Source organism: Epinephelus moara, chromosome 21, assembly GCF_006386435.1.
Source record: "Epinephelus moara isolate mb chromosome 21, YSFRI_EMoa_1.0, whole genome shotgun sequence".
Taxonomy (NCBI): domain Eukaryota; kingdom Metazoa; phylum Chordata; class Actinopteri; order Perciformes; family Serranidae; genus Epinephelus; species Epinephelus moara.
In genome coordinates this window covers 3,297,307-3,322,502 of record NC_065526.1, presented here as the reverse complement: position 1 = coordinate 3,322,502, position 25,196 = coordinate 3,297,307, and the positions used below count along the sequence as shown (strand labels likewise).

Below are 25,196 nucleotides of genomic sequence, written 5' to 3'. Positions count from 1 at the left end.
TGCTTTAAATAAGCATTAACACTTTTTCGTCTTTACATTCAGGCGTCGCTATGAGAGTCTTACTTTTGCTCAGTCTGAATTGTCACCTGATTGTTTGACTTTCTACCTGCTGTCTGGTAGTGTCTTTTTGAATGTGTTTTTTGGCGGTGTGTGTGTGTGTGTGTGTGTGTGTGTGTGTGTGTGTGTGTGTGTGTGTGTGTTATTTACTCTTCAGGACAGACTAAAGGAAGTGGAGGATGTCGGCGGATGTTTACTCGACGTCTGAGTCTCGCTCCGTTTGTCAGTCGAGGTGGTGAAGGGTCAATCTGAGCCAGACTGTCTGTGTGTGTGTGTGTTAGAGTGTGAGTGTGTGTGAGTGTGTGTGTGTGTGTGTGGGTGATGACAAACAAAACAAACAAAGAAGCAGCAGGTTCAGTGCGGTGTTGTTGTGGTGGTTATTTTTCTGTTGACGGGCTTCATGTCTTCATGCTGTCTGCAGTAGGAGGAGCTGCTGGGAATGTTAAACAGAGCATGCACACACACACACACTCAGAGGTATAACCGAAATACACAAAGAGACAAACACACACTCATCCATTTTTAATGCTCCATCAATCCTGAGGAAATATTGACAAAACTCTCCCTCTCTCCGTCTGTCTTTGTGCCCCCCCCCCCTCCTCTCTTCCTCCCCCCTCCATCCCTCCTCTTGTTTGTCCCTCTCCCATCTCATTCCTCTCATCATCATCACTCTCTCCCCTTCATACCTCTCCCCCCTCTTTCTCTCTTTGTGTTGCCAAAGAACACAGAAGGAAAATACTGCTTGAAAAAGAAAGAAATTCCTGATTATATAACAACCTGCAGATGTTAGGAAAAAAAAATGAATCTAAAACTATAACCACAAAGATATACACACACCTCCGTGCCTTGGTCTGGGTCTATTTCCCTGGTCTTATGAGGTGAAATCTTAAATGCTTCAACAAATAATGATATTTTGGATGCTATTTGGTTCATTTGCCTCATCAGTCCAGTTTGTTTGGTCCAGTGTGAGAGCTGTCAATCAAACTCTGATGTGGACCAATCAGCCGGACTGAGACTGACACAACATCAGCCTAATAACAGACAGATGCGGCAGATGTAGGACAGTGGGAACGAAATTGGCGTCAAGTGCAACACTTGATCGTTTTATTAGTGTATCATAGTGGACAACAACCGCCGTCGCATCTGGGACACCTCAAGACGTACTGACAAAAATACTGCTGTGTCAGAATGTTTTTAACCTTCTGTTTATTTATTTTATTTACTTGTTTATCTGACAAAGACAAATGCATAAGACATTGCTTCATATGTAAAATACAAAGTAGATGCAATGCATACAGGTTTCTAGCCATGGCTAATTTGCAGCCCCTCTCCTTGGTCAAGCTTTTAGAGTTAAAATAATCAGTGTAAAGTTACTGAGCATGGAGTCAAGTTATTGCACAAGAAGTTACCTCCTACATACAGGATACTATCTCCTATGTACAGGATTTTATGTCGTGGGAGAAAGTATCTCAGACATATAAGATATTATCTCCTACATACAAGAAATTGTCTCCTATGCACAGGATGTTGTCTTGTGGGAGATATTATCTCAGATAAACAAGATATTGTCCCCTACGTATGGGATGTTATCTCCTATACAAAATATATTATACAGAATATATGTTATCTCCAACATAAAGGATGTTATCTCCTACATACAGGGTGTTATCCACTACATAAGAGATACTATTATCTCCTATGTACAGGATGTTATCTCCTACACAAAAGATATTATACAAGATACATGTTATCTCCTACATACAGGAAGTTATATACTACAGAAAAGATACTATTATCTCCTATGTACAGGAAGTTATATACTACAGAAAAGATACTATTATCTCCTATGTACAGGATGTTATCTCCTACACAAAAGATATTATACAAGATATATGTTATCTCCTACACACAGGATGCTATCTTCTACATAAGAGATACTATTATCTCCTATGTACAGGATGTTATCTATTACACAAAAGATATTATACAAGATATATGTCATCTCCTACATACAAGAAATTAACCCCTATGTATGGGATGTTGTCTCGTCTGAGATATTCTCTCAGACAAACAGGATATTACCCTGTACGAGATGTTATCTCCTGCATACCATACAATATACAAGCTATATGTTATCTCCCACATACAGGATGTTATACAAGATATGTTATCTCCTACATGCAAAATATTATCTCCTATATGGGATGTCACCTTGTAGGAGATACTATCTCTGACATACAAGATATTATCTCCTACGTGCAGGATTTTATCTCCCTTATAGAAGATATTACTAGATATATTATTAGGATATGTTATGTCCTGCATATGAGAAATTATCTCCTATGTACAGGATGTCATCTCGTAAGAGATATTAGCTCCTACATACAAGATATTATCCCCTACGTATGGGATGTTATCTCCTATGTAGGACATAAACTTAAAGGCTTCATTGGAGAGTGAGAAAGCTGTGCAGAATGAAGTGCTTAGTGCACGATACAAGGAGCCAAAGACGGCAAAAACAAAAGGTTTTGCCTTCTCAGTACATTAATTACAAGTGTCCACTGTAACCCATTGCAGGACTATGCAGTGGTGCCGGCAGGATTCTATTTCATATACACAAGAACTACCTGCCTGCAACGTCTCGGCTCCCATTTTTCTCTTCACACAGGTAATCACAGCCCCTTCAGTGCTCAATGAATATAAAATTCAGCACCACTATTAGGCCTCATTTACACTGCAAGCAATGTGTTCGCGTAGTGCTTGCGAACGCATCGCTTGCGGTGTAAATGAGGCCTCAGACCTGTTATGCCAAAAGACACAAGAACTTGCAAGGACAGCAGAGAACACAAAGGATGAATTGCTGGTAGGTTTTAGGAAACTGCAGTCTGTTTTTAGTCATAGCTGAGGGATCAGTGACACGGCTGTGCAAGCTACCTGCTAACAAATAGGAATGAGCATCAAAGCATCAAAGCCATACTCAGTGGTGCAGTGGAGGGTATATGCAGGTATATGAGGTATACCCACCTCTTTTTCTGGTCGTTTATAGTATACCCACCTATCAGCCAAGAGGCCATTGCAATATATTGGAGACTATACAAACTTCCTTCTCGGTAACCCACCTATCTACTGAGTAGGACACCAACCTAACCAACCACCACTACACCACTGGCCAGACTCCAAGGCTGACTTTGTAAAGACGTGCACGCTGAGAAACCAAGACAAGTAGAAATTGTACTTATTTTTCTGAAGGCACGAGGCTGTTGATCATCTGCACTGTATGATTTCAGAATGTACTATGCAATGGTTTTACTGGTCCAGCACACTGTATGTGGTCAGTGAATTCAAATGAGTCTGACACCCCTGGTGTACATTCTTGCTCCCTGAAGTCGATCCCTAGCATCTCCTTCCCCATGAAAGGTCATGAAAGACAGCAAGCTGTGATTGGTCAGGGACCAATGTGTAGTCTTTCATGTCTCCAGATTGAGCGATGAGAAGAACGTAGGACTCTATAACCTGACACAGTGGCCACCTTAACAGAGAAAAATATTGTGAAGTCTGAACCCTGCATTAAGCACAGTGGTGCTGCTAGCATGGCTAAACCATACAGATCGTGCTAACAACCCATCGGCTTATAAAGAATGTGTGGGTAATGGATTATAAAACTGGCAAAACTTAAAACTGCCATGAAAGAAAGAAAGTGTAGAAGAAAACACTTGGAACTTCACAGTTTTATCTTCCATAAACAATAAAAACAACTTGATGTGTTTGCTGCAAAACAGTTCAGATCAAATCCTTTGATTTTGGCTTGTGGTGTTTGGTAAATGTTGGCCCGGCGCCCCGAGGAGACAGCAGATCAGAGGAGAGGGCAGGTGCTCTTCACTTCAGGGTGCACCCACATACCCAACCCACCCACCCATCACATCCCTGAGCCAATCAGACACTTGGTCACCGGCCACCTTCAAGCCATAACCACTGACAAGAAATCCATAAATCCTGCCGGGTTACCATCTCCTGCCAACACCCGCAGAGACAGAGCTGAGAGTGTGTCTCCACTAAGACGACACATTGTGATTCAAGGTGAGTCTATCAACATAAATCAGATCTTAGAAGATACTCTGAGAATGTACTGAGACTGGGAGAGCTCAGGGTGTTGGCACAGACTCTGAAAAACATCAGACAGCAAACTGTGACTGCAAATGAGGTTTGTATCTCACACCCCGCTCCTCTGAGACCAAAAATTATTCAGTGATAGATCAGAAGAAAAAAACGTGACGTATCTCAAGTCTGTGTTTTTAACTTTCTCGTGAAAAGCTGCTGCTGATACCAAGAATAAAATGTGGAATTGAATGGGTAAGAGTGTCTGCATCATTGAATACCAAGAGGAAGATTATCAATGTTTTAAGCTACGGTGATGTCACCCATTGTTTTGTGGATTCCCATTATGACGACTTGAGTCACCGGCTTGTTTTTTGGTGGCAGAAGTGACTGTATGTAAACAGGCGACATAGTATATAAAAATGCATCCCCTGTGCATCTGTCATGATGGGGTAAATTAGCTACAGAGGATAAAAACATTTTTGTATCAGGTCAGTGGGGATTTATCGGCTTCTGGAGCCTGCCTCAAGTGGCCATTAGAGGAACAGCAATTCTGGGTACTTCTTTATTAGCTTCAGTTTCAGACCTCTTGGTTTTAACACAAAACAGATCTGCAACAAACTGCAAACTATTAACCTGTGGGTTTTGTTGGCCATGTCCCGAAATGTTGAACTTGTAGAGGTTTGCAGAGTGGACAAACTTTGCGCTCATTTTCAAGACTTTACAGTAGTTTTTGGCAGGGCTGTAAACACAGGAGACATGAGACAGAAAATCACAGGAAACTCTAAAATATTCTCATTTTTGGCACTGCTGGTATTTTTCTGTATGTTTAGGCTCCTTAGGCACTAGTTAATGTTAGTCCATAAATGTCTAATAAAGACACTGCTGTCCATTCCATGTATGAGTGCGCATTTGACCAAACAGCAACCTCTGCGGCTGAAAAATGAGGCCAACGCCGACATTCCAAAAACTGCAGTTCCTCTAATGGCCTCTTAGCGCTGACTCCAGAAGCTATTCAATTCTCATTGACCCCCATGTTAAAATCAGGCCCCCTGGAATGTTGCTCACCCTTGCAGTCAATTTTTCCTGGTGGCCACATGCGGTATTGCAGCTAAAAAATTCCCCCATAAGCCACTATTACAAAAGAAATGTCTGTAAAACTGTTGACAGAACACCTCGGACTGCGAACAAGGTCAATCCTGAGTCTTTCCTCGTCATCACAATATAAAGTCTGTAAAATGAGCAGGAACCCCCGGCGGATTCAACAGGAGAAACATTAGTGTGCATATTCAGTAGGCCCCACGCCACGGAGTAAACTGCATGTGCCAAGTGAGCAGCTTCTTTGGAATGAATAGGCACCATAACTCACCTATTTAAATGTACTAAGACTTTAAGTTATGCTTTTCTAAGGGCGGGGACACTCTGAGTGACAGGCTTAGTGCCAAGTGTTAACACAGTCTGTGAGTCAGATCCACCTCTCGCTCCTCCACAGTGCCAGCCTCTCTTTTAAATATGTTCACCTCTGGCTCCAAAATGTGCCCAAACTCGAGGCTTCAAATCAGGAGTCCACAGACCAATGGGTGACATAATGATGGCTACATTCATTATATTTATACATTCTATGCTCTCAATGCAGGCAAAGTGCTTTGTCCATTGAGTGAACATCCTCTGGCTAACAAGAGAATCAGTGAATGTATCAGACAATTAAATTTAAGTATTTTTAAGACATTTTCAAGATCAATTTTAACCAAATTTAAGACTGATTTGTGGACAAAAGGATCAGTGGTAGGTTAAAGAATTGTAACATCAAAAATATGAAAACTGACACAGAGGAGCCTGACTCATTTTGACAAAAACATACTAAAAGTTGATGAATGAAATTAGATAAAATGTTAGTCGCAATTACGACCTAACAAATTCTGATTTAACACTCTTTAATGACTTTTAAAGGCTTTCATGCACCAAGTGGACAGTCAGACGTCAGTTTCAGGCTGCCAGTGAGCACCTGTTGCCCCAGTTAGTGCGGTGTGTCCCGCCCTGTTGCCCTTGTCGGCCCCAGTTGGCTTTTTCTCTGCCAGCTCAACTTGTTAAATGGGCGTTGCAGAGCCTGTTTGTGAAAAAAAAAATCACTCTGTCAGTTCAGCTCAGCGAACATGAAGAGAAACGGAAGTGAGGAAAGTAATCAAAGAATTAAGGCAAGAGGGAGTGAGACCAAAACAGACCTATTATATAAGGTTACATTATTTTTTCTTTAGCCACTGAGCTTTTCAGCAGAAACGTTTTCTGATGGTTTGTGTTACTGTTCACTGGCACACAGTAAATATGCTCTGTTCTTTCAACGATGGATTGTGTTGTTAATGTGCTAACTGGCTAACTAGCGTCAAGATATTCTTTTGTTTTTTTCTCTTTTAATGCCAAATCAGATTAACACTGTCTGCTGGTGTGGAGAGTTATTTCCTCTCATGAAGGTGCAGAATATACGTGCTGGTCTGCCGTAGGCTGAAGTCTCTGCGGTGTGCTCATATGCGACATTTTGGCCAAGACATGGTGACTTAAGGCGGTGCAACAGGGGGCCCGTGTGGCTGCTAGTTCTCTGAAGTTGGTTTGGTGTATTTGGGCCTTAAAGGATAACTTTGGAAATGTTGAACCTGGGCCCTATTTCCCCATGTGTATGTGTGCGTATGATTCATAGGTACAACTCGTACTAAAATTGGTTCAGAGGGAGGCGGATGCAGCCGGCAGCCGTGAAACGAGCTAAAACGGTAACGGGGGCAAATGCGTCCCGTATAAGTTTGCGCATTAAAAGTGCTTTTTTCCGCCACTGACCGGTTCAGATCGCCAGTGCTATCTCTGTAAATAGCATACTAAGCGTTTCCCTTACCTCTGGGCTGTGATGTCATCTCGCGAGAGCTTTGCTCCACTGTGTCTGTAGCTCTCTCTACTTGTGGGACAGCCGTTTTCTTGAGGAAGAGGTGTTTCGGGATTGGATGTCTTCTCTTCTTCGGCTGGCAGTAGTCATCTTGGGAAAAGTGAGCACTGCAGACCCGATGGTCTGCAAGGCACAGTGTCTGGACAGGAGTGTTAGCATCCATTTGTAGCACAACTAGCCACAACTTCAGCATCTCGCCGTCCGACAAAGGCAGCCTATGAAAGCTGTACGAGGTGTTGCGCGACATCCTGTTCTTGCAATTCGGATAAGCACAAACACGAACCATTGTTTTCAATCGATGCAGTAAAACTCTCAGCTGTACTCTGGCAACAAGCAAAGCTCTCGGAAGATGACGTCACAGCCCAGAGCAAGTGAAGGGTAAGGTAAACCCTTAGTATGCTATTTACAGAGATAGCAATGGCGATCTGAACCGGTCAGCGGTGAAAAAAAGCACTTTTAATGCACAAACTTATACAGGACGCATTCGCCCCTGTTACCGTTTTAGCTCGTTTCGTGGCTGCCGGCTGCATCCGCCTCCCTCAATACTGAACCAATTTTAAAACAAGTTGTACCTATGAATCATACGCACACATACACATGGGGAAATAGGGCCCAGGTTGAAAAATACCGACGTTATCCTTTAAGGCCTGCAGACACCCTGTGAGCGCTACAGTGGATGCCATATGAATGAGAACGTTTTGTAATAACATTAGTTTGATAATCACTCTTAATGGTTTCTTAATAGATGTGTCGTGGTAAGGATGTCGAAACGACTGAAACATTGCATCAGTGAATGCTGCTGTAATACTTTTCTACTTGACTTGTTTTTAAAAACAGGACTTTTACTTGTTGAAATGTATTTCTAAACAGTGGCACTGCTACTTTTACTGAAGTCAAAGATCTGAGTACTTCTACCACCACTGCTGAGGTTTCCCTCAAAGTTGTAGGTTTTTCTTTCCGGCCTGAAAGATTTGTGGCGTCACTATAGAACTACAAATATAAGAAGCAGCAGGCAGTGCTGACCCAATAATAATTCCTCCACGCTGGATTAAAACAGGACGTGTAACAAGGTGTGGATTAATGCCTTGTGGAATCACAGCTCAGCTCACACGGAAACAAACTGCATGCTTGGTTTGTGGGTTAATTGAAAACATTGGTGATTAGACACATTAATTTGTCTGACACGGTTTCAATAATGAGGCTGATTTATGGCAGAGATGAAACGGTCACAGTTGTGCAGTCAGCAGTGTTCAGCGAGAGTGAAACAACATCAATCCTGCATTTTACTACATCAGCAACTTAATGTGGAATAATGATCTCCGTCTGCAGCACTTAAATAATGTTGGAGGTGGAGGAATTAAACAGCAGCAGTGAGGAGAAAATATGTGATTCAGAGAGAATTATCTGCTAAGATTTAAACTCAATAATATATAAATATAAGAAAGAGACTTTTGACTGAGGTGTAGCAAGTCTTTAAGTATTGAAAATGTCATTTCTCAGAGAGAAGTTGAAGTTTTTTTGCTGTTGGATGAAAATCTTCTAGTTTTGGGGAAACTTTGTGATTTAAGATCAGCGAAAGAAAAAAGAACACTAGGAAATAAATGAAAAAGAAGAACGAGAGAGACAAGCAGATATAAAGAGAGAGAAATCAGGAAAAGATGAATGACAGATGTAAGAAAGTATGGGGAAAAAAAGAAAGTAGGAAAGAATGGGAAAGACAAAAAAATGGAAGACAGTAGGAAAAAATATTGAAAGCATGAAAAAGGAAGACCTGGGAGGAAAGTTAGAAGAACGAAATAAAGAAAGAAAGAATTATAAGATAAAAGGATTGAAGGACGGAAGGTGACAGAGAAAGAGAAAAATAGGACGGAAGAAAGGACACAAGGAAAGACAGAAAAGAAGGAAGGCAAAACAAGAAATGCAAAAGAAGACGAAGGAAAGAGGACAAGCTAAAAAGAGGTAAGAAGAAAGAAAGACAAAGAAAGACAAGCAGAGCGAAAAGAGGAAAATTAAAAAGGAAGACAATAAATAGATAAAAAGGACAGAAGAAAGAGACATTTACGTAAAAAGACAGAAAGGGAAGAAGAGGAAAGAACATGGGGAGAAGGAAAGAAAGAGAGAAGTATAAACTGAAGGACAGGAATTAGTATGAGGGAGGAGAGAAGGACAGACTAAAGGAAAGAAGGAAGAAAATAAGACTAAAGACATAAGGAGAGAAAGAGCAGAAGAAACAACACAAAGGTGGCGCTATAGAGCTGCAACAAAGTCCCTTCTTTACGCCGCCTCTGCATTTTTACACAGAATCAAATGATGGCGGCATCATGTCGCTCCAGTGTGTGATTTAAGACAGTGTTTCGGTAACAACATGTCACTGAAAATCATTTACTGTCCCTGTTATATGGTGGCTGATCTCGTCCTCCGCTCGGAGGGTAAGGAGCTCCTGGACCTCACCGCTTTCACTGTTTGTTGACATTTTGGACCGCTGCTCTTCTATGAGTTAGCTGCTAACTGCTAACAGTTGCTTTTTAATCCCCCGCGGTGGGTCGCACACATAACACGTCCCATGGTCCCGCCCTGCCGGCTAACCCTTTCATACAGACATCACTTCTGCACTGTCCCTACCTCCGCTGCCAACTTAACTTTGAGACAACTCTGTCTGTCCACTCTGCGATTGTTCCTTTTATACAGCAACATAACGATGCAATGTTCCTGCTTTGAAGAGGCAGTGTAAAAGGGGCTAACATGAGGAAAGGGTGAAAAAAGGAGGAAGGAAACACAGAAGGAAAAGAGAAAAAAATTGAAAACAAAAACATAAGAAAGGACAATGGGGAAAAGGACAAAAAGAGTAGAGAGAATAAAAATAAGATAAAAAAGAAAAGAAAATAGCAAAGAGGGGAGAAAAATGAAGAAAGGAAATAACAAAAGAGTTATAAAGGAAAAAGAAGCAGAGAAGGAAAGAAGAGAGGAAAAAGAAGAAGGTAGACATTAAAATTAAAAGTAAAAAACGAGAAAAAAGAAAAAAGAAATGAGCAAAGAGAAAAGAAAGAAGAGAAAAATGAAGAAAGGGAATTAGGAAATAGAGAGAGAAAGAACAGAAGGAAACAAAGGAAAGGAAAAACAGGAGGAAGGGAAAGATTAGAAAAAAGAAGAATTAAGGAAAAGAAATTGGGAAAAGGACAGAAGAAAAAAGTAGAGAGAATTAAAAATAAAAGAAAGAAAGAAAGAAAGAAAGAAAGAAAGGACATAAATGAGGAAAGAGAGAAAATTATAGGCATATAATAAATAAATAAAAATTTAAGGAAAGAAACAAGTAGAGTAGAAAATAAGAAACAACTTATGGGAAGGAAGAAAGAAGGAGGGAAAAAAGGACTAAAAGAGAGAGGGGATGACTAAAGAAAAGTAGAAAAGAAAGAAATAAGGAAAGAATTAAGGAGAAAAAGAAGGAAAGAAGAAATGACATAAGGAAGGAAAGAAGAGAGGAGAAAACGAAGAAGGTACATATTAAAATCAAAAGGAAGAAACAGAAGAAATAAAAAAGGAAGAAAAGAAAGGAGGAAGAACACGTGACAGTAAAGTGGAAGAGTGAAGGAAAGAAAAACAAACAGCCTAAAGGAATGATAGAAAAATAGGGATGGTGTGATGTGAACAAAGAACGACAGAAGGTAAAAACTGAGTCTGTCAGATAAATGTTGAGCAGTGAAAGTTTTATATTTCTCTCTGAAACGTAGTGAAGGAAGTACAAAGTCTGTAAATCTGTAAATAAAAGACTCAAACCTGCAAACTGGTTTCATTTTTACTGAAAAAGAATCAGAGAAAGTCTCGTCTTTCATCTGCGGATCAGCGAGACAGTGAACCTCTCAGAGTCTCTCAGGGTCCATAAAATGCTTTTCATTTACGGGGCGGTTTATTGGTGCGGAATGGGCCTCTTTCATAATGCACCGAGGTTATGGCGGCCATTTTCTGAAGCTCAACAAGCCTGGATGATGGGATTTTCCAATTTGGATTCAATAAAACAGTGACGGAGGCATCAGCGGGCAGATTTATCTGTCTGAACGCAAACTGAGGAGGCTCTCAGACACACTCCAGCCGGGGTCGAAGGTCGACTCTGTGAGTAGGTTAGAGCTGCAGGCTAAATCCACAGGAATCAAACTGTTCACAGAATAACACGAAAGTGCCAGACAATGTGTTTACTGTCAGTAACAGCTTCATTTAGCTGCGAACATGTCAAGTTTACTGCGGCTTAAGTTTATGTGGGAAAATACTGCTCGAAGAAAAGATGGTAAAGTGAGAAGAAAGGTAGAAAAATAACTCAAATCAAGTTTTTATGTGACACTGAATGCCTCATTTTGCAGCCTGTTCAGCACCGAACACACAAGTTCCCATCATCACATGACCTGCTGCAAAAAGCCTCCCTGCTCACACAACACCTGATTTTCTTCATGAATATTCTTAAATTCAACTCTCCTCACTGGCTGAACAGTATTGTTGGCATCAGAGCTTCACACGGCGCTTCCTGCCGGCCGCCACGAAGCCGCACGTGGCGCAATAAATCCTCTGCCTCCACCCAATCGCTCATGCACGTCAGTAAACAGCGTGATCACTGAGTGTAGAGACGCACCGCCATGTTGGAGATCAGACACCAACAATTTAAGGTCTGGTGATATTTTATATTTCTATGAAGTCAACAAATCCCACATGCAAATCCAAACTAACAATGAATCTAGTATCAAGTATCTGCAGCCTGGTGTATCTTCTTCCTCTGTGCCACACAGCGCCATTACTGTTAAAAACACATCAGTGATTCACACTGTGTCACTGGGTGACATGTTCCTTCATCACCATGAACACACACACACTGTGGTTTATTTTGACTCAATCCCACACACACTGTCCTGCTGACACAAATACCCACTAGAGCACCAAATGTGGATTAATCCACTGCTGAAAATAGTCCCCAACAAATGCACTATTTCCTCCTTTCTATTTGTTCAGCCCAATCAACAGAATAAATGTTGGCACTGTAGGGTTGAGATTAGGTTTAGTCACAAAAACTATTCGGTTATGGTTAGGAAAAGCTCATGTTTGGCTTAAAATACCCTGTTCATGCAGCACAATACTGGCAGGAAAGGCAGCAATGTCTCAGTAAAAAACAACTGCTTTTTTCTCAGCGAGAACTGCAGTGATGTTCCAGTAAAAAACACAACTTTTCATTGCATTATCTTTGCTAAAAACACAGCACTGTCTTGATAAAAAACAACCACTTTTTATGACATCATCACTGCTGGAAATGCAACAATTTCTGTTTGTGGCACTATCTCAGCTAGAAATGCAGTGATGTCTTGGTAAAAAACAACCACTTTTTATGACATCATCGCTGCTGGACACGCAGTGATGTCTTGGTAAAAACGATCACTTTTCTGGCATTATCTTTGCTAAAAATGCAGCGATGTCGAGGCAAAAAGAATCATTTTTTTGTTGCACTATCTGGGCTGGAAACACAGCGATGACTCACTGAAAAAACAACCATCTTTGTTGTTTGTTGTCTGAAACAGTGGTCTGCGGCTTGGCAGGCATCTTGGTGAGGTGTCACACCATCTACCATCCCCTCCACCTCTAGTTTGGAGAGCAATATGTTATCTGTGTCTTGCTTGTCTGGCTCCAGTGTGTAGGCTAAGCAGCTGAAGTGAACAAAATAACAGACATCCCTCCAGAATAACTCACTGTACACTGCAGTACAGGAATGATGCAGTTCTAAATAAAAAATTCTCCACATGGGTCATACATCATTTAAGTATATCTTACTAGAAGCATTACTTATAAATACAGCTGCACTATATATCTTGTACTTACCTGCATTGCCTACTATGCTCATACTGCTCATATTGAATGTACTGCAGAGTATCTGAGCATATTCATTCACAGACACCCTGCGTTCACTCATTTCAACATGTGCAGAAATCTGAAGCTTATCAGGCCTGCTGTGGGGTCAGTTGGCAAAGAGGTGTCAGTTTTCTATATATCAAAGCCTTGTTCTGTGACTAAGGGAGATAAGAGAAGCTTTAACACAAAATGTCACCCCAAACAGCTTTAACCTGCACACACACGTCATCACAGTCATGATGAGTGCAGAGAAGCTGCTATCCCATACTGCATAGGGCTCAGACTTACCGGGGCACCTGCCCAGGTGTTTGACATCGATCTGCTCCTGCTTCATACATGACGCCTCTCGGACCAGACAGGGGTTGTTGTAGGAGTTCCCGTCAGTGGCACACACCGGGTTTTCATTGTGTCCGCTGCAGTCGATGTTACATATGCACCTGGAGAAGAAGGAGACGTGTGTCAGGAGTGTTTCTCTCAGGAAAATGAATGTTTCTGTCTGCAGTCTGGAGCCTGAGCATGTTTCTGCCACAGCAGCTCTCATCAGCACTAAATCATTAGCTGAAGCACATTTTAGAGACTTCTAAATGAAGACACAGCTCATTAATTTACCACAGACTGCGTAGAGAGATAAAGCTCATAATTTTGAAGTCCTTTTTCGGAGGCGTAGGATTCATATTTTCAAATTAATTCACACAGTCACTCACAGACAGTAATCTTCAACTTCCCAAACATCTCATCATCAGAGTCTATTTTCAACAACAAAGAGTGATCACAACTTCTGGAAGTGCAGTTTTCATCTGGAAGAAAATGACAACTTCCCTAAAGTCCTTCATAACATGTTAAAATAACACTTTAAACGTTATTTCCTCACCTGCACATCACTTCCCACTGTATCTGTGTGTCATGAGTCTGACATTCACTTGTGCAAATAAATCAAACATTTTATATTTTTGTTCATACAAGAAAGTTTTAGTTGATCTCTGAAACAGACCTTCACACACAGACAATATCCTGCCCTCAAAGTCCAACACTCACCAGACATCCTCTGAGTCTTCATCACATTCTGCGCCATATTTACATGTGCTGCACTTGGTGAACTTCTTCCCGACGTCAGAGCCTGAACCCTCATCATCTGTAACAAATCACATCAACAAAGAATAAGAAACACTATTTGTAATTATAGCATCGTCAGTCGTTTTGTGATGAAAGAAATGTGAAGTTTCCGCAGTAGGGTGTCTGGGCTCAGCCTTAGAGATAGGAGGAGCTTAGATATCCAGAGGGAGCTCGGAGTAGAGCCGCTGCTCCTTCGTGTCGAGAGGGGTCAGTTGAGGTGGTTCGGGTATCTGATTAAGATGCCTCCAGGGCGCGTCCAATTAGAGGTGCTCCGGACATGTCCAACAGGTAGGAGGCCCCGGGGCAGACCCACAAGTCTGAGAGTTTATGTATCTCATCTGGTCTGGGAACACCTCGGGGTCCCCCAGGAGGAGCTGGAAAGCGTTCCTGAGGAGAGGGACGTCTGGGGAGCTTTGTTAAGCGTGCTGCCCCCGCGACCCGGCCCTTGATAAGTGGATAAATATGGATGGGTGGATAAATCTTCATTCACTGATGAAACATCAAGAAAATGAATCCAGGCTGTGACTTTGTTCTGTTGTTCCTGACAATGCTTCACTTCCTTTCACAAATACACAAAACAAAAAGTGAAACTATTATATTTAATTGGGGAAAATGTATAAATAATAAAAACCCAGTGACATTCACAATACACTGTAACTGAAACAAACTTGAAATAAATGGTATCATTATTCAGCTGTGACACTTTGCACCTGGCTCATCTATAACGACTCTCTCCTCCTCTAACATTTAAAAGAGCTCTTTTTAATTTAACCTGTGTGTCTTGGCCACGCTGTTTCTGCTTTACCAACTGTGGAACTTTGTATATTCACATTTTTCATCCTTGAAGAACATAATCAGCTTTCATTATTATTATTTTCACTCTTCTTTCCAGAACAGCGACTTGATTTCATTTCCAAAACAACCTCCGGCTCACATCAGCTTCTGTTCCGGTGAGCGCTGTCGAGCCGTTAACTCTGATGACACCGTTTCTACCATCAACACACGTCACGGCTCACACACTTTCCTATCAGACACAGCTGAGTGTGTGAAGAGACTCATGGAGCTTATCGGCCAAATGGAAACACAGCCACACATTATCATCTTAGGATATTATTATTATTATTATCATCATTACAGGGGATGCGTTTAATGCCATCTCGCATGACGGCGTTCATTCTGCAGCGGAGAGCGAGTTTGGAGCGGACGAGACGGTAACAGCCGGAACATCAAATATCAAAGAGCCGCAGGGATTATTCATGGCTGCCTTTCATCAGGGCATCATGATTCATCAAGTGTAATTTTGTCATGTAATAGAGGAAAAAGCTCAGCACTATCAAGAGGAATGAAATTAATCCACAGCAAATGACAGGAAATGTAACCACCATCCTGCAAGCTGCAAAACTTTTACCTGAAGTCATTAAAACCCTGTGTGCAGACTCAAAGTCGACATAAAAAGGGTAGCTGGGTGACATCACTCAAGTCCAATAATAAAAGTTATGATATCTTTTTAAAAGGTAAATATAATAAAACATACATAATCCATCCAGACACATTTTCACTTACAGTAAGTCAGTAAAACATAAGCAATGTAGCAATCACAGTCGATAATGCTTCAAATGTGGATGTTGCTGTGAAAAGGCTACACAAGACACGGATGCTTCACACACACCTTTAACCCAGCAGCACAGAAGATCTAAACGATCAGCACAGGTGTCACTAACTCAGTATCTGACCAACTGTCAGAGATGTGATGATGAGTAATGGCCAAAAAAGTGTTTGTATAGAACATTATGATGTCACAGTGAGGTTGACCTTTGACCTTTTGGATATAAAATGTCATCATTTCATCATTTAATCCTGTTAAACACTTACGTGAAATTTTGTCATAATTAGAATATGAATTCCTGAATCATGACCAAAAACATGTTTTCTGAGGTCACAGTCACCTTTAACCTTCCACCACCAAATTCTAATCACTTCATCATTGAGTCAAAGTGTGTGTTTGTGCCAAATTGGACTAAATTCCCTCAAGGCATTCTTTAGATATCACATTCACAGAATCAAGACAGACACAAGGCCACAGTGACCTTGATCTTTGACCACCATAATATAATCAGTTAAGTGCTGAGTCCAAGTGGGTGTTTGTGCCAAATTTAAAGAAATTCCCCTGTTCACGAAAATGAGGTGGAGGCAAGGTCACAGCGACCTTGACCTTTGACTACCAAAATCTAATCACTTCACCCTCGAAGATCCTGTGGGGGGTGCTCCGGGAGTATGGGGTTGGTGGCCCCTTGCTAAGGGCCATCCAGTCCCTGTACCGAAGGAGCGCGAGTCTGGTTTGCGTGGCCGGCAGTAAGTCGGACCTGTTCCCGGTGAGGGTTTGACTCCGCCAGGGCTGCCCTTTGTCACCGGTTCTGTTCATAACTTTCAAGGACAGAATTTCTAGGCGCAGCCGAGTGGTGGAGGGTGACGGGAGGATCTCGTCCCTGGGCGGCTGGGTTGAGAATCAGCACCTCCAAGTCTGAGGCCATGGTCCTCAGCCGGAAAAGGGTGGATTGCCCACTCCAGGTCGGGGGGGAGGTCCTTCCTCAAGTGGAGGAGTTTAAGTACCTCAGGATGTTGTTCATGAGTGAGATTAGGATGGAGCGGGAGATTGACAGGCGGATTGGGGCGGCGTCAGCAGTGATGCGGGCGCTTAACCGGTCCGTTGTGGTGAAGAAAGCGAAGCTCTTGATTTACCGGTTGATCTACGTTCCAACCCTCACATATGGGCGCAAGCTCTGGGTAGTGTCCGAAAGAATGAGATCGTGAGTACAAGCGGCCGAAATGAGTTTCCTCCGCAGAGGGACTCAGTGAGTAGAGCTGCTGCTCCTCCACATCGAGAGGAGCCAGTTGAGGTGGTTCGGGCATCTGGTAAGGATGCCTTCCGGACGCCTCCCTTAGGAGGTGTTTCGGGCATGTCCAACCGGGAGGAGACCTCGGGGCCGCCCCAGGACACGCTGGAGGGATTACATCGCCTGAATGGCCTGGGAACGCCTCGGGGTTCCCTCGGAAGAGCTGACGGAGGTGGCTGGGGAGAGGACTGTCTGGGCTTCTTTGCTGAGGATGCTGCCCCCGCGATCCGGACCCGGATAAGCGGAGGACGACGAGTACGAGTACGAGTGTTCTTGAGATATCATGTTCACGAGTACGAGTACGAGTGTTCTTGAGATATCATGTTCACAAGGATGGGACAGACAGACAGACAGACAACCTGAAAACATAACATCTCCAGCTACGGCTATTGCTGGTGTAGAGGCATAAAAACACTTCATATCCAGTCGACACAACAGAAGTTCTCCAGGCCTCTAGGGGGCAGCGCATTCTCACACACATACACATACACACACACGAGACACAACAAGGAGCTGTTTGGGGTTCAGTGTCTTGCAGTCCACTCTACCTGCCGAGCTACAGCTGCCCCCGCTGATGTTTCGTTATGATAAACCTAATTTATACCACACTTTTCATGCACACAATGTTTTTCATTTTTCCAAATTATCAAAGCAAAAAGAGCAGATAATTAATTCAAATAACAGCTTAAATACCACAACTCGTTTCTTAAAAAGAGAGGCTGTCATGCATGAGTGTTCATATTATTGTGTCCACCTCCTTTAAACACACAGAGCTGCATTAGAAATATGAACAGAGGGGTTCCACTCTGGTGCAGACTCCCTCACACTCATTTTAAGAAAGATGCGACTCTAAGAGCGACAGCATGATTAAAATGACTTGAGAGGGTGGATGCAGAAGAGTGTGTGTGTGTGTGTGTGTGTGTGTGTGTGTGTGTGTGTGTGTGTGTGTGTGTGTTTGAGCCTGCTGGCTGACAGATTGGCCTGCTGTGTGTGGATGTATTGAACATGGAGAGCTCAGTCGGGGCTCTGAGGCTGCCGATCGATCGACGAGGATCTGCAGCAGAGAGGCTCTTTGTTTCTGTTCGACTCTGCTGACAGCAGGATGCTGCTGCTGCTGCGCACACACACACACACACACACACACACACACACACACTAGACAACATCACCCTGTCATGGTCTCCATCTACAACATATAAACCTCGTCATCAGGCTCAGTTTTGGAAAACAATCATGGCCTCGTTAGTCAGGAGCAAGAGGCCGTGCTGATGGTAGGTTGAAGGTGTCGGAGGGAAGAACACAGATTTTTCACAGAGGACAAAATGACTGATTTAAGGTGGAAAAAGTAAAATAACCACTATAGAATGACACCAGCATTAAGCAGTATAGGTAATGAGGATGCTTTGCTTTGACGGTTTTACCACAAAACGTCCCGTCAGTCTGGTCCCTCTTTATCTATCACAGTACAGCTCTGCTTTGATGACACATCACTGGCAGTTTATTCAGATTTTCTGATTGGCCAGGTCCTCTAATACGACTTTGTGTTCATTTGCTGCCTTCCAACAGTGATGTGAAATTCATCTTTAAAGTCTTGAGTAGGGACGGGTATTGCTAAGATTTTAATGACACTACTTCTCTTACCGAAACTGCTTATCAATCCAGTACTTTAAGTTCTCTCATTGGTTCTTTTGGGGTTATTTAAGAGAAAAAAATGAAACAAAATAGGAACAGAATTAACGTTCGGCTAAAGTGTTGTTAGGATTTTTAATTTCAGTCACAACTTGCCTCAGAGGCTTTACAGCATATGACATCCCTCTGTCCTTGGACCATCACAGCGGATAAGGACGCCCTCTCAACCTAAGAAAGCTGAATGAAGTACAGTTATAGCCTATAACACACTCGAGGTGGATGGGGTACAGGGAGATGAACCACGAGCTAGGCGGTCGAAAACAGTACGTTTCTCCGTCTGTGTGTGAATCACTTTCACTAGATGTTTCAAAAGATTGCTCGTGTTTCTGCCCTCACATGCACAGCAGTTTTTGAACAACAGTGTCGGCCTCTTGTGAAGTACGACCAAATTTAGGGGCGTTTTGCTCTCTCCGCTATTGTCACTGAGAGCAGGGCCTGTGTGTGTGTGTGTGACACAGAGTGGCAGAGCTGGCCCTGCCTCTAACGCATGCAGCAGGCTGTGAGGCTCCGACACAGAGAGCTCTCCTCTGGATTGAATTGCAAAAATGCATCAGTGACGAATGTTTTAATCTTACTGCAAATCAGAAACTGAGATGGTGAGATAAAAACTACAAAATAATGTTTATGTAACCTAAATGAACAAGAAATAAATCATCGGAATTTCTCCAATACTGGCAGCAGGACTGTCACGTCAGAACTTATCAATACTACAGTCTTTAATAATTTGGGAACCCACTGCTAGTCTTGAGGAACCTTTTAGCAACAATAATGCTGAAATAAGGGATGGACCATTTGTGAAATTCTGAGCTGATTCCGATATTTAAAATAACAATGTGGCCAACAGTCCATACAGATTTTGTTGTTGTTGTTGTTATTATTTATTCCCCCTTTTGTGCCAGGGAAAGCAAGAAATCTTTATACTCAAAAATAACTTAACTGTTTTAAACTCAGTCCTTTATTACACTGCCCTTGAATGAGCACAAATTCAATTAGACACATTAATCAATGTTTAAAACAAACATCTTTAATGTGAAAATCATAAAAAATAAACTGCTTCGAAACTTTTTTTTTTGCTATGAATAATATGTCATGATTCGCAACACATTCTCACTCCGACCTCGTCACATATTAACGTTTGGTCATGGACTTTCTACGTCCACATATGATGTAGGAACTATGTTGGTGCAACACTGCAAATTAATGTTTTGTTTTTTTTTCTTTTGCCAACACACACACATGTTTGGGTTTGAGCAGCATGCACGTGGTCAGGTTTGGGAGAAAAGAACACGGTTTGGCTTTATAATCATACGGAAAGCGAATAACAGCCTCCCGGGTGAAAGTCGGTGGTTGTTGGAGCCATCCACCACCCCTCCTGCCCGCCCTACTCAGACTCACGTTATTGTCCCGCCACGTTTCCCCCTGACGCTGCCAGGCGCCATTAAACAACAAGAGCGACCAGCGGCATATCATGCCAAAGTGAAATGATGGATTTATTTGTGTCTGACGCCGGCAGTCACTGACCGAGCGCTGGTATTCGAGGGAGCCCTGGTTGTAATTCTCTCTAATATCTCTAATAATATATTGCTCTAAAAAGGTTGACACATTTCTTGCCAAAAACTACATCTTACAAGATTATAATTTACCTTTGCCAAACATTACTCTTTAGTGAATAGATCTTTAACACCTCAAAATGTAACTTGACACAACTTCCATCAGTGGTTAGTTTCAGCCAGCGGCTGCTAACAGCTGCTAATCTGGAGTTCTGATTTTTAGCCTGTGCAAAAGTGATGTGACACAACAGACAAACATTGGACACCGCCACCACTGAATGCCATCCTATTTGCTGATAGGCGTTGGTGGCGAGGAGAACATACGCCGATATCAATGTACTGCTGGTAAATCGGTGCATCCCTGGCAGAAATCTCATGGAACAAGACATTTTACACAAAACTGTGCTGGCGCTGTCTCCTAACCCTCCATGAAAAGTCAGATAATTGGACGATTCTGACTGAGGTGCAGCCCTACAGTAGTTGGTGCATTTAAAAGTGTCCTCTGAAGTTTTCTTGAAATAAATTGCTAATGATGCAACTTCCCAGTGCAGAAGCCTGAGAAATGGAGATCCATCATTTCGCCCTCCAAACAATCGAGCAGTCATGTCGGGGTTGGTTATTTTTATTTATTCCGGCATCTGTCCATGAACTGTTGCTCTCCATCTTGTCCTCCGGAGTGCTCTGCAAGTAACAACATGAATTCTGCTCAGCACTTCTGTCAGACTGGATTTGACATCGTCATTGTGTGTCACACTGCGAGTGACGCAAAGACACTGAGATATCCGATTTGAGGGGCCAAACGTCCAGACTGACACACGTCTGTTGAATGTAGTTTGGATCCAATCTGCAAAAATCTAATTTCATGTGTGTTTTTTTTGCTGTCCACAATTTCTAAAGTCAATCTGGATACAATCTGGACATGCCAAGAAACAGATCTGGGATTGCAATCTGAACAAGGCGTGAGAGTCTATAATGCTTTGTGAGACTGAACCTAAGCACAGTTCAGGATGAGAATTTTCTTGCATAAAGTCGAATGTCGAACAGTTAATGTTTGAATCTTTGTGGCAGCATCTCTGCGCTCTTATCCTGAATAAAAATAACTTTAAGTGCAGCAGAAAACCTTCCACCACTGATCATTTTCCATTTAAACTCTCACACTGTGAATCCTGTCTCCCTCTCACATCATCACTGTGTGACTTCTTCATGACTTCACCCTCTGCTGGGAAAAAGCTGTTTGTTTTAATCCAAAGCTTCAAACCAGCAGCACACGACCATGTTGATGATGATGATGACGATGGTGATGATGAGTGTTCAAAGCTCGGACTAAAAGAAGAACATTCTTTAGACAGATCAGCTTCAGAAAACAAATCAACCAGAAGCAGGTTTTTATTCTGCTGAGAGATGTCATCAGTTACTGTGAGGCACCGCGGCTCAACATGGAGACGACTCAACACAGCTCACATTATGGAGGCAGGAGAAGGTTAATGAGATGTCAACTGAAAAGGTTAAAGGATCAGAACAGAAGCCGAGCACAGCTACACCCCAGCATCACCCAAACGTTTCTCTGTAAGTAAAGACTCCACGTTTTAAATGTCTGCTCACTCAGTCAAACTAAAAAATATTTAGCACGTCTGAAAATGAAGCCAGACAGATTTTGGAAACCTCGGGAACTCTCTTTGATTTAAAATAAAGTTCTGTGGGTTTAACAATATCTGTTTGCTACAGTTTGCTATGATGGAATCCTTAAAATTAAAAATGGATAATAAAACTTGGTCCACATGATGGTGTATACCAGGTGATGGTAGAAACGTATCCATTAGTAGAGATCTGGCACTACCGTTTCTCCTGGGGAGCTATTCCACACAGGCTATGTAGCAAACAGACCACCAGGAAGGCTGCTCAGCCTTGCTCCCATTTTGTCCCAGTGGCCACTTGCAGTACTGCAGCAAAAAAATACCAGCTGAACTGCAAACAAGGTCAATTAGGACTCTTTCTATAGCGAATTTTTTATCCATGGAAGTTTTCAACCCCTTCTCACTTTGAAGTCGACGAAAACATGTGTTTGATCAGACTTCTGGCATCAGACAGCGACAAAAAAGCTGTTCTTTTACGTCTGCATGATATGCGGCCAGTCGCTGGTACTGTTCATTGGTGTCCAGCGGCGTCAGGGATAAACGCGACAGGAAAACAACAAAAGTTATGACGGTGGGAGTCCGAGTAGGGTAGGCGGGAGCGTCGGTGGATGGATCCAACAATCACCCAGGAGGCCGATGTTCAGTTCCTATAAGATTGTAAAGCCAAACCCTGTTCTCTTTTCCTAAACCCAACCACATGCCTGTGTTGGCCTGTGTCAGTTCACAGTGTTGTACCTACATAGTGCTTTTATTTTGAAAATGACTGTATGCAAACTGTACATTTCATGTGAAAACTGAAGCGTATTTTGAAATGAGACGATGCATGTAACAGACTGTTGACACAGCGTCCCAGAATGTCAACAAGCAACGCACCCGGGTCCACCCAAGTCCATGACCAAACGTCGATATGTGAGAATGTGTTTAGGTTTTATATTTGTGAAACTTTCCACAAACCAAGAAAAGCGATTGAAAGTCTGTGACGTCATCACAATGTAAAGTCTATGATCTGAGCAGGAACTCGCAGGTGGAGCCAGCAGGAGGAACACTACTGCGCATATTCAGTCGGCCTCATATGGCATTAGTAAACCTGGAAGCTATAAAGCAACTCTTTAGAATGAACAGAAGCCATCCTGGAGTCCAGTATCCAGGTATTATTACACATCTATGGTAGCAAATCAGGGCTAGATTTTCCCGGGATCCTCCATTTGGGCCAACATGGAGGATGAGATTGAAGTTGTAAATATAGAAACCTGTAATACTTAAAATGATTGTTCTCAGGAAACTTAAAGTCCCATTTTGAAAGAATTTTAGTTTTAATGTTTTGAGTCTTTTGTTGTGAACTCGTGTTGTCTCATGTGAGGCAGCTGTTTTTTTGTTTGTATGGAGGATAAGCTAAGCTAAGCTAAGGTAAGCTAAACTAAGATAAGATGAGACTTTATTGTCCATTCTCTCTGAAATGTCTTTCATCCACATGCCCTGAACAATCAACAGAATGAAATTCACACACATGAAACCCAGAAAAAAAATAATCAAATGTGATAAAATACAGTATAGTTATTCAATAATAATTTATTATTAATATATTATGGTTAAACCATTACCTAATGAAATTTTCACAACAATTAGTTTTGTTACTGTAATTTTATGTATATCGGCTTCTGGCTGTATCACATTTCCCTAAAACTTATTGTTGCTGTATTAAAAAAAATGTACCAGAGGTGTAGATTTGGGTGTGGACGGTAGAAGACTAAAAAAGTATGAAGGGCTAATTTAAAGAATTCAGATATCGCAGAATTTAATGCTCCACTGTGTCAGATTTAAGGGGATTTAGTGGCATCTAGTGGTGAGGATTGCAGATTGCAACTAGCTGAAACTTCTCCTGGTTAGAATTCCTTCAGGTTTCATTGTTCAGGAGGTTTTTACTGTGAGCTGAATTATCCACAAACATCTCTTCCTCTCCAAAACTCATGGACCGGGATATCTAAAACAGTAAAAACACTTAATAAAGCAAAAATTCTGTGTTTTCATGATCGTCTCGTTGTGGAGGGGCTGCTAACTACGATGGCTAATGTGAAAACAGTAATGTTTCCAGTGTTTGGTTTGTCCATTCTGGGTACGATAGAAACATGGCGGTGCAGCATGGCGATCTCCGTAGACGAGGACCTGCTTCCTATGTAGATATATGCGACTCTTTCTAAGGTAACAAATAGAGAATGATTTACATCTTCAGTTGATTACACACTAAAGAAAACAATTATTATATATTATTACATTTCTGCCAATATATCCCCCTAAATCCTGCACACTGGACCTTTAAAACATCCTTGCTGGATATAAATAACACTAGTAAGGTGTGCAATATGCACCGTTTTTCATCGTATGATATGATACAAATGAATGAAATATATGATGGTGAAAAAAATAAATATTATCAAAAACGTTGTAACAAATTTGCTGGTTGCAAACAGCAGATTTTTAAGGAAATAAAAATCACAAAATATCTATATCGTAGTATCAGATGAGAGATGCAGCTTCAAACCTGTTAAAGGTTTTCTTTCTCTCAGAGGAAACAGTTTACAGGTGATTTCATTTAGCTGACAGGTGTGTTCATGTTATGAGAGTAAAAGACAAATAGAGTGGAGAGCTTCAGTCAGGTTCAATAATTTATCTCTGTGGCTCGACCAGCACATCGCCTGCAGGGGAATCACCAGCTCGCCGACTCAGCTGAAGCCCCCTGCACATGCAGATGGTGGAGACACCGTCTCTCTGGAGGGCCCCTCCAATTAAAACCCCCCAGCAGCCATACCGAACAACAAACACTGTGGTCGGCGCTCACAGATGGTCACAAAATGTCTCTGTTGCCAGATTTGGCAGCGGCAATGCTTTCAGCTCCACTCCTGCGAGACGAAAAATATCAATCCATTCATCAGGGAGGAGTTAATGCAGAGACTGAAAACCTCCACACAATCTTTATTAGAGGAGTTAATATTCAACGAGGGAGGGGGCAGAGATACAAAGAGACACACAGAGGAAGAATAAAAGATCCTCAAACGTTACATTCAGGCTGCAGCAGTGATTAGTTTCCTCACAATACAAGCAGTTAGTGTGTGTGGTGGGCAGATAAAGATTCAGCTGTAATTGAAATCTTTAAATAAATCTTTAAATAGCCCAAAGAGAGAAAGAAAAAAACTCACCGTCTCCGTCTCCTGAACCAGAACCAGGATCTGTAAAGACACAAGAGACACAACTGTCAGTTTTCTCTGTATGATATAGAACATACAGTTTCCCAAAATTGATTCCTGGCGTTCAGACCCTCATGTCAAGAGAATAGACTTGGTAAATGGACTTGTACTTG

At 42.1% G+C, this 25,196-nt stretch overlaps 1 protein-coding gene across 1 annotated transcript in view; it reads right to left on the bottom strand.

Annotated features, from left to right (window-relative positions):
• The window catches only part of LOC126408807 (tomoregulin-1-like), a 128,473-nt gene that overhangs the window by 18,011 nt on the left and 85,266 nt on the right, over positions 1 to 25,196 (bottom strand). The window contains exons 4-6 of the mRNA XM_050074503.1: positions 25,036 to 25,065; positions 13,997 to 14,093; positions 13,250 to 13,398 (exon numbers count right to left, since the gene is read on the bottom strand). Of these exons, the coding sequence (XP_049930460.1) occupies positions 13,250 to 13,398; positions 13,997 to 14,093; positions 25,036 to 25,065 (276 nt within the window). The remainder of the gene's footprint in view (positions 1 to 13,249; positions 13,399 to 13,996; positions 14,094 to 25,035; positions 25,066 to 25,196) is intronic.